This window comes from Atta colombica, unplaced genomic scaffold, assembly GCF_001594045.1.
Source record: "Atta colombica isolate Treedump-2 unplaced genomic scaffold, Acol1.0 scaffold62, whole genome shotgun sequence".
Taxonomy (NCBI): Eukaryota; Metazoa; Arthropoda; class Insecta; order Hymenoptera; family Formicidae; genus Atta; species Atta colombica.
This window is the reverse complement of record NW_017259553.1, coordinates 117,203-127,999: the sequence shown is the minus strand read 5'-3', so window position 1 is coordinate 127,999 and position 10,797 is coordinate 117,203. Positions and strand designations below refer to the sequence as shown.

General features: G+C 26.6%; 1 protein-coding gene across 1 annotated transcript; it reads right to left on the bottom strand.

Moving 5' to 3' along the window:
• Positions 1-291: 291 nt before the first annotated feature.
• LOC108692142 lies at positions 292-10,294 on the bottom strand. The gene is made up of 3 exons (XM_018200294.1): positions 10,230-10,294; positions 9,936-10,068; positions 292-342 (listed from the first exon to the last, which is right to left on the bottom strand). The coding sequence occupies exons 1-3, from the start codon at positions 10,292-10,294 to the stop codon at positions 292-294; spliced, it is 249 nt and encodes an 82-aa protein (XP_018055783.1).
• Positions 10,295-10,797: the final 503 nt, after the last annotated feature.

The window sequence follows — 10,797 nt, the reverse complement described above, 5'->3', positions numbered from 1 at the left end:
ATATGTGTGTGTGTGTGAAAGTACATAACAATATACTTAAGATAACATGTGTTTATTTAAAATTAAATAGTTTTACTTAAATAAAACAAATATTTGCAAAAATGTCCTTTTAAGAAAATATGTTCTTTTTATTTAAAAAAATTTTTTTCTTAATATAAATATATTTATATATTATACATATTTATATATTATGTGTTTACAAAATAAATTTGTCTCTTTTTTAAATGTGAAAACATCATTCTTTCATTATCTACATCTTTACTATGATAGTATTAAATTCATATTTGTTTGTTACTGCATAGAATACATGACAGTAAAATAAGATACTGAAGCTTTTATTAGCTGCAATTATATAAACATTCTTTTATTGCATCCATGTGTAAACTGATAGACATTGATAAAATATTGTATATATTCTGAGATATTGTATAAAATATTACCATGGCGAAACCTTCCAAAGATGCATCAAATACTCCACCGATACTTAAAGTTAATTTCTTTGATCTTCTTTGCAGTAGGAATAGTATCATTCTTTGCATATGTAATGAGGTTCTGTACCATTGAACATTGTACCTATGGAGTGAAATATATATATATTATAGGTCGCTATTTTTAAATAGGAATGTTTTATTAATTATTTTCAAGTTATATGTTATCGATATAAAATACATTAAATACATTATTTAATATAAAATACATCAATGTTTCTGACATATACAAGTCTGGAAATAATCGCCAAATATTTCATGGGCAGATAAAGCGGACTAAACTGAGTCGAAAAGTTCTCTACCATTTTGTAAGTTTCCCCAATAATTAACGAGATATTAATCCTTAAAGATAGCCGAATACTACTGCGAAGTGTATACGCCTACCGATCGCTTGGCACGCGAGCCGAGAGGAGCGGGGGGATAACCTGGCAAGCGCATCATTCGAGTTACGGAGGCTTGCGGCGATGTGCGCGGCATGGAGCGCTTGCCAGCCAATCCCCAACTCCCAAGGCTCGCGCGTCAAGCGATCGGTAGGCATATACATTTCGCAGGCCGGGCGAGCGCGCGTATTCGGCTATCTTTAAGGATTAATAAACTCATTAACTATTGGGGAAATTTAGAAAATGATAGAGGACTTTTCGACTCAATTTAGTCCGCTCTATCTACCTATGAAATATTTGGCGATTATTTCCAGACATCCTGTATATACATCTATTGTTTATTCAGGAAAAACCTGAAAAAATGTTCATACAGTTTCTCTTATAAAAATGTTTTTCTTACGCAGTGTCGAATATGTGAGTGTTATGTTCAATTATATTCTGCCCTATATTATTGGCAATAAATACATAGAAAGTGATTATTGACACACACATCAATGGACTTATAAATTCAAAGAAATTATTTTTAGATAATGCTATCTGAAAGAGCTGAAAAAAATATTTTAAATGATCAGTTATTTTAACGTAATACTATTTACCATTTTAATATTTTACTATCATTCCATAAATACACAAATTTTCTTCATTTGTAAAATTAAGATGATAAATACTTTATACACAAACAATGCAAATTGTTATAAAGCTCGCGTTTACATTTTAAACCCAAGTATAAATACATCCAATTTTTATATAAAATTATGATTGTTGTTCTAAAATTACGTAGATTTTTATTAATAATGCTTATTAAAATTTCGGCATAATTTCGATTCATTAAAAGTAGTAGTTTGTATAAATTATATTGTTATGTCTGGCCCGTACCGTGTCGATGCCCGTGCTGTGTCGTTTCCGAGCGAATCGAGTTAAGTGATTGTTATTATGACTAAACACGAATTAAGCTTAATAATTAAGATCTCTTCGCGTTGAAATCCTCAAGAATTTTTACATTTAAAAGTACGTAAATATAAATTCAGAAATTGGAAAAAGAGAAAACGAAGGTGTTGAGTCCAAATGAGTAAGCGAACAGACATTCTGATTAGAATTTAAGCGTGCCACATACGCTCCGATTTACTTGTGCAAGTCATTTGAGTAAGCATATAAAATGAATTTTCGTATTTGCTCAAGTCATTTGTGCAAGCCAAAATAAATGTGCAATTCTTTTCTGGCATACACATTCAAAAAAAAATTCGCACAAGTGCTTTATACAAGCAGACTTGACAAGTTTATTTGGACGTGTGTGACCTAAGGGAAGCGGTCAAAATACATCCGTAGTAATGGCTCAAAAATCTATGGGCAACATCTGTTTGATTGTTCGTCGTCTTAGCGTGCTCTTCAATCTTTGTATTGCTGATGATTTAAGGATGTACTGGCGCTAACGTTCTAACTGATAATAACTCGAAAATTTAATAAATTGATTCTATTTTATTATCTGAAGATCTATGTAAGTCCTGAAGTCGATTCTCTATTTAGTTTACGAGTTATCCAATTTAATTTTGCATAAGTTCTTGTAAAATACTCCTGATGGAAATAAAGCACTAAAAGCGTTGAAATCTGTATTAGTTGATCCATTTTAATATAATTTATATAAATTAATTGATAGATTTTAGAGGTTTTCAGCGATTTCAGTAATTTATTTCCACCGAGCAGCAGCATATTTCCATTTATATCAATAAAATTATAAAAAAAGCAATATTCTAAAATTTTGTGAATAAATAAAATATTGAGCAACGTTTCTAAAAAGAAAATTCATATCGATTTACTAATTTATCATCAAGATATTAATGATAATATTAATGATAATAAAGCAAAATTTCGAATAAGGACACAACATACTTCGCCTGCTTAAAATATGTCAATAGTACGAAAATTAATTTACATATCTTTTTGATTTTTAAGTACCATGTGATGTCTTTAAATGTTAATAATATGTAGCATGTCTTTCGTTTCTTACAGTTGATTTCAAGGAAAATTCACGTCCAAAAGTTTTAGTCCGACAGAAATACAAATATATTCATTTATAATACCAAATATCACATTAATTGACATTATTTAGATTCTATATACGATATGGCGCATATTTTAATTTATAAAATATAGAATTTCATCAATTTCAAATTTAAATAATTTTTGTCTGGGACTATATAGCCAGAACATCCTTAACTTCAACTCGATTTGCTCGAAAATGGCACGATATCGGCACGCGCGGACATAACATTTGTACCTGCAACACTAGGTTTTGTGAGAGATTACCTGTTTGTTTATTCTTTATGTTATTATTCTTGTTAAAACATCTAGACGCATCTAGTTCTACATTCATCATTTGTGATTTATTGTCTTTTATTGTGAAGATTTATAACTTTTATTTTTGTCATTTGTGTAATATATGTGAAATCATTAAAAACACGTAATTTTGATACAACTCTCATTATTATACATACACGAAATTGAAAACTTACTTGAAACAAATTCAGGCTTATGCAAATAACACAACAGGCGGTTAATAAAAATGACGTTTTTTCGAATATAAATAAAAAGTTGTTTGATAATCTTAAAAAAAAAGAAATATCATTAATTAAATGTATTGTACGAATATTATTAATATAAATACTATATATATTATTAATGTAAATATTATTAATGTAAATACAAACTTCATAGCTTGGCGATGAATATTTATGGCACAAATTAAGCCCTCGGTCATCAAACTATTATTTTTTAACGCAATATTTTGCCGATGAATTTCGACATTTATTGCATGCTCAATACGATAACTGAATAAATGTTTGCATTGTAATTATGTAACAACTTTTTAAATAACAATTTTTCAGTAAACCGAACTTTTATAAGAACTTTTTTTAATTTGTATAGATATAATAAATTTTGTATAATAGTATGAATTATTAAATTGTTATAGAAAATGTTCATTTGTGTGCATGTCTGTTCCTACCTAGCAATTTTAAATATTCCACAGATATATTGAAAATATGTAATGAGCACTGCACCTGTTCCTACAATTATAATCAACATGATACAAAATATTGCGTACACATACAACAGAATCAAATAGAAATATTTTTTTTTATTAATAAAGTATACCACCATAATGAAACATTGTGGTTCAGATGCATTTATCGGTACATTACTGTCAGCTATGTACAAAAAATGAGTTACAATACAAGTCGGCATTACACAAACAATAATTGCTAAAATGCATAAAAGTATCATTTAAATTCCTAATGTGTAACGTTATATTATGATGTACTTTTTTAATACAGAATAGTATTAAAATTTAAAAATTAATGACCATTTTTCTATTTTATTCGATTTATAAACATATTTTCTATTTATCGCAAATATTATAATATTTATCGCATATTTATGATTTATAATTAGTGTTTTAATAGATTTATATAATAACTCATATAAATATTCATATATGAAAGCATATAACACTAAAATCGCTTTCTCTTTCTCCACTTGACTTCTTGTATATTAAATTAAATATATATTGAATTAGGCAAAAGTCCTTTCACAAGCTTATAAAAAGACTTTTCCTAGTTAATATCTTCGTTAAAAATAATCAAAATTTAAATTTAGAAAAAGAGTTTTAAAGCTTGAAATCTCTACTTTTGTTATTACTATATTTTTGTGAATTTATATGAATTTTGTAATTTTTACATATTGAAAATGAGCTGAAAAAAATTAAAAATTTCCTTTTCACTTTTAAGTCTATAGCATGCCCAAAAAATTTACGCAAATTTTCTACTATGTATCATAAAAGCTTGAAACTTTTCCTACAAAATTGGGTTTTAAAAATATTCCTACGATTTTTTGTTTATCATTTATTCGTGGATTAAATAAAAAGGAACAATAAAAAGATCTGATTTTATTGCTCATAACATCGTTAAAAATCTTATCGCAATTAAAAATATAGATTCTTAAAGTTGAAACATTGCTCTATCAAGTAATATAATTTGCCAGTTTAAAAAAAAATAGAATATATGGATTGCTAAAAAAGTCTTTTTGCCAACTTGTAAAAGGACTTTTTCCCTAATCCAATATTTACTGGCGGAAATCAATAAATATTGTCTCACCCATAAACACAACTGTATAACATTTCGCAATACGATGATATTTTTTTATAATATTAATTTCGTTTTCATCTTTTAAATTATTAAATATATAATATAAAGGGTCCATCATATCATTTTTAATCTGTTATTGGATTTCAGTATAATCTTTGTTCACATTAAAAATATTATATGACAGATTATCTCATTTTATGGATATTTTATAAATCATCAACTTACACTTTTAATTTTAAGATGAGATACATAGTACTTTACTGTGAATATTATACAGAAAAATACACTAGCCAGCGTCTTGGTAAGAAAATTCGAAGTATATTTTAACATTATTAATGGTGTCAACTGCAAGTAAATAATGTTTACACAATTTCACAATTTTTTGTGATTAAAAATAATAATATAATATATTAATTCTTAAAAAAAACATAATGTAATGTTGCTTGTATATTCGCGTATAATATCGTGTCGTGCAGTAATATGATATGCATCTTTTCTTATCATTGTATTAAAATTTTGATACACAGCACTTACTAACTATACTGTCTACACTGATATGTAATGATAATACAATACATGAATATACATTAACACGTTTATAATTTGTACTTATAGACTGTTTTTTAAGATTGTCTATAGATCGTTATAATCAAAGTTGAGAAGTAACGCGTTACTTGTAGTGCTGTTATTTTTTCGTTATTTTTTTTCGGTAATGATTATTACTTTTTTCTGTTTGCGATGGTAACGGTAACGATTCAGTCCTTTTATCGTTATTTTAATTTTTATTGGATGGCCGTATTGAATTATATCTCGATATTACTAGCTGAAAGATGTTTCGCTTTTTTCCTTGAAAATACACTTTTAGTTATCCAAATTGTGTCATCGTTATAATAAATAAAATACTTAAAATTTTTTTTAATGTTTGCATAAATATTTGCAATTTAACATTTTTTTGTAATTTTTTGTATACTAAAGGATTATATAATAAAGGATTAATATATTATATTATTATTTATAATAATCCTTTATTATATATAATACAATTATAAAATGTTTATTTTCTCATTTTTATTTCTTAACAAATATTTTATATTTTATATTTTAGACTGCATTCTATGAGAATTGAAAATTGAAATTTGTATTTACATTACATATATATACTACAGATTTTCAGTACTGCAAATGAATCTTGAAATATATTCTTAATAATGATTTAATTAATGTCTAAAAACAATATTTAGTAACTAAGAGATTTATCAAAAAAATAAATTCTGCATCAATTACTACATACATTTGATTATCTAATAATATTTTAATAATAAAGGGAAACTGATAATGTGAAAAAAAAATGCATTTTCTAATGTGTTCCATCTGATTCAATTAGTCCCGAGACCGGAGTAAGGTGATTAATGTTATAAAGTAATTTGACTAACAAAAATGATTAAAATGAAAATTAATGTTTTAAGTTTATCTTTGGCTACATATTAATAAAACTTTCATAAAAATATATTTTAAACACAATACATTCGCTTTGCAGAACAATGTGCTTCCTTTTGCTAAATTCGTTCATTTTGTGCAAAAACACATCGAATGAGCCTAGTTTTATCGAGATTAGATACGAGGGAAATAAACTTATAACATTTATCATTGAGGTAAATCTCTTTAAAGAAATGAAATATTGGTAAGTATTATATATAAGAATCACATGAACTGCGTGCGGAAACATCATTCGAATGCGCGTATCATTTTATCCTTGTTTGTTCATCCAATGTTAAACAAGGATAAGATGATACATGGAGACACACTCGTGTAATGTTTCCGAACGCAATCTAAATGAGTCACACCCTCATGCTGTGGTTAACCTATCTCCCATCCGTTCCTTTTTTAAAAACATTAACAATATACAATAACAAAGACAAACAAAAAAAATTTGTTGGACTTTATTAAGTATAAAAATTGTATTATCTAAACAGAAATCAAATATCTCAGACAATCATATATGATTGTAAAACAAAAACTTTAAGAATAAAAATATTTATATTATATTTATATTATAATATTAGGTGTACGATTTTTAAAAATTGTAGCTCAACTTCTATCATATAGATGTGTGTCGCAACAAGATGTTACAGCAGATTGAGCAGCAATCATTGCTGCGTGTTTAGACACGTTACGCGTGTCTCGCATGTTTTGTTTTTTAACCTCGATTATTCTAATATTTACCCTATAGTCCACTGATCATGATCTCCCCTATGGGATTCTCCCTCCCCCCAATGATTTTGACTTTGATATATGTAGTCAAAGTAACGAAAAAACGATTCATCATTTTTTTAAGTAATAGTAACGATAACGTGTTACTTTTTAAAATAAACAACTAATAAACAACGAATTATTTTTAACAAAAAGTAACTGTAATTAAGGCATTATTTTTTTAAGATAACGTTTCCAACTCTGGTTATAATATTATAAATCAATCAGAATGTCAACGTCTTAATATGTTACATAATATCAACGTCTTAAAATGATTTTGAAATAAGAATGAATTATAAATATCGACCTTTATCTACATTAAGAGATTTATTACTCTTCCTTAATGATTGTACATTTGCTTTAACCTTTCTGCCAATGAATAATTTTTCACCTTTTTACACCGTGTTTTACAAGATTTTCGCTAAAAGTGAAAATGAAATAAAGTCTGTGCAAAATTGTTTCTTGCTTAAGGGATAAAATTTTTGAAGCGCAAATCGAAATACAATATAAAATTTTTTTTATTTAAAACTTAATATGTGAATATTCGTATGTCCTCGTGCATTGACGTAAAGGTTAATTGCTTTGTACAATACAGTGAGAGTCACTATCATTGTGGAAATATTGATAATTATTAAATAGATTATTCCATCAAAATAAAATCCACACAAAATAAAATCCATTAGAAGATAATAAATTTTTTGAGAGATTTTATGAAAAAATGATTTTTCAATTTTTTTAATACAATTTGTATGTATACATGATACTAAATTTCTTTCGATGTATTTGTTATAAAAATATTTGTTTGTTATAAATCTTATATTGTCTTATATTGTCAAATCTAATTGCAATTAAGAAAAAGTATATAATTTATAATATGCAATTTTACATATTCTTTTGGAAACGAAACAATATTGTTCAATCGTTTTATCTTATTTCTGCTATATACAATATTAAAACTATTCTATATCCTTTCTTGCTTACATAATGACAAGGGAGTTTCCTCCCATTTCCCATCTGCCAAGGGACATTCGACTTTCCACGCGAAGCGGCTTTCAGTTCACTTGCTCCCTTAGTAAGGTGACTTTTCTCCTCTTGTCAAGAGGGGAGGTGAAGTGAAAATTACTTCGTGAAAAGTTATATTTCTTTCTCATACTTTTCTCCCTATCTAAAATTATCTGACTCTTCACGTTAAACAGGAAAATAAATAATAACTTTGACTATTAATAACTTTTTAACAAATAATAATGAATTATGACTATTGGAAGTCAACGTCATGATCTTGACAACATACATCAAGATCAAGTCACTGGAGCTAGGTTCTCTACTCGATACTGTTACCGAATATAGTTTTGTATTCATTTATATATTATTTAATGTTTAAGATTTATATGTAGTACTGATTTGTTGCAGTCAGATAAACGTATATTTATAAAAATTACAGTACTAGTAATAAATAATAATTTCAACTAAAACAAACTACTACATATTCCATGAAATAAGATATCATTATTTTGAATGCAATTATGAAATGCTTCGTAATTCTTAAAAATAAAAAAATTAGTGAATATTAGTAAATGTATCACACGATGTAAAAAAACATAGATACATACTTCAAATCTTGATGATGAATGTCTACGGCACAAATTATACCTTCGGTCAAAATTTTATTTTTTATTGTAATATTTCATGGAATATCAACGTGGAATATCAACTGCATGTTCAATGCGATAGCTGCAAACGGGTTTTTTTTATTTATTAATTATTAATTTTATATAACAGTTAAAATATTATTATGCTCCTATATCTACGTTCATACCTAGCAATTTTTAATATTTTACAAATATGTATATAATGAGCAATGTATCTATTCAACTTTATAATCGACCCAATACATAATAATGATGTGTACATATATAACAGCATCCAATAGAAATATTTTTCTTAATCAACAAGGTATTCTGTCATAATGAGTAAATAATATGATTGAGACGTGTTCGTTGTATTGACATCAACTATAAATGATCAAATTTAATATTATAACAATAAACATTCTACAAATTCCAAATACTAAAAAGGAATAAAAAGTACTTGTTATTTAAATTCTTAGTATCTAAAATTGTTCTATGTATACTGTATGTATTTTACTATATGTATGAAATAATTTTAATCTCGATTTTTCTGTAAAATGAATAGCTATCTTACGTTATGTGTACGCTGTATTATAAAACATTGGTAGTTATTGCGAAATGAATCTCGCTTTGTATTGTAGTGCGTACGAATAACAGCATAAAAAACTGAATGTAGGAGAGGAAGTAATTTATGGGTGTACGTCTTCCATGTGAAGCTCAAAAATTTCACGATATGCATATATGCAGAAAGAAAACAGTATCACTATTTTAATTTAAATAACTTCAATTTTATTTTATAATACAGGGAAATATCTATCTGTACTCTATCTTGAAAAAATGAATCTATTATTTTCGAAGCAATCATTCTTTTTCTTTAACTATATTTTCATTGTAATAGTAATAAATTAATAAATATTTATTTTGTCATTGTGCAGAATGCATGACTGTAAAATAAGATACGGAAGCCTTTATTAGCTGCAATTATAAATATATTTTTATTATACCAGTACGTAAATGTATATTAAAATATCCCCCAAAATATTATTTTACCGTTGCAAAACCCTCCATGGATGCATCAAACATTCCACCAATATTTAATGAAAATTCTTTGGCTTTTCTTTGCAATAAAAATAGTATCATTCTCTGTATATATAATGGGGTTTTATACCACTGAACGTTGTACCTACAGAATTGAATATACAGATAGCAAATCGCTTACCCACGATTGTAATTCTTAATTAATTATATGTTCTAATTTAAATGCAGCAGATCAATTTCTGTTTGTTATAACAAATGCAAAAAGCAATAATCGCACATATTACAATACATAAATATTTCTCTTACGCAGTAATAAATACATGATTATTGTGGTCGATTATATTCTGTCCGATATAATTGGCTATAAACATGTATATGATGCATACAGACGCAAATATAAACGATAATAAAGATTCGCTGACATTTGTTTTATTGTTTTCAGATGATACTATCTGGAAAAACTAAGAAAAATTTTATATTACATAGTAAATATCAATCTTCTACATATGTATTTATGTTTTAATTATCAATCTATAACGTGCAAATTTTACTCAATTTTACAACTAAGATTTTTTTACTCTTCGATTGCTTATATGTTCTTTTGCGCACAAATAAAAATTTCAAAAACGAAATCACATACAGTTTGCCCACATATATTATAGACAAAAATATATGTAGGCAAATGTGACTTAAATTCCTGAAATTTTTATTAGTCCTCAAAAAATGCATGTTATTGGCAATCGAGCTGTAGTTAATAATTTTTGTGCGCAAACTGTCGCCAAATGTGATGTGGGCAATTGATTTGTGATGTCCTTAATAAAACAAACGTTCTAAAAATTTGCATTAATGATGTATATCTACAATGTTATTATAC

Bases quoted from the DNA above. Each gene is read 5' to 3' on its own strand.
- LOC108692142 (XM_018200294.1), bottom strand. From the start codon at position 10,294: ATGTTTATAGCCAATTATATCGGACAGAATATAATCGACCACAATAAT. The intron at 10,069-10,229 runs GTAAGAGAAATA...TCAATTCTGTAG, and splicing joins AATCATGTATTTATTACTGC to GTACAACGTTCAGTGGTATA. The intron at 343-9,935 runs GTAAAATAATAT...ATATAATTGCAG, and splicing joins CCATGGAGGGTTTTGCAACG to CTAATAAAAGCTTCAGTATC.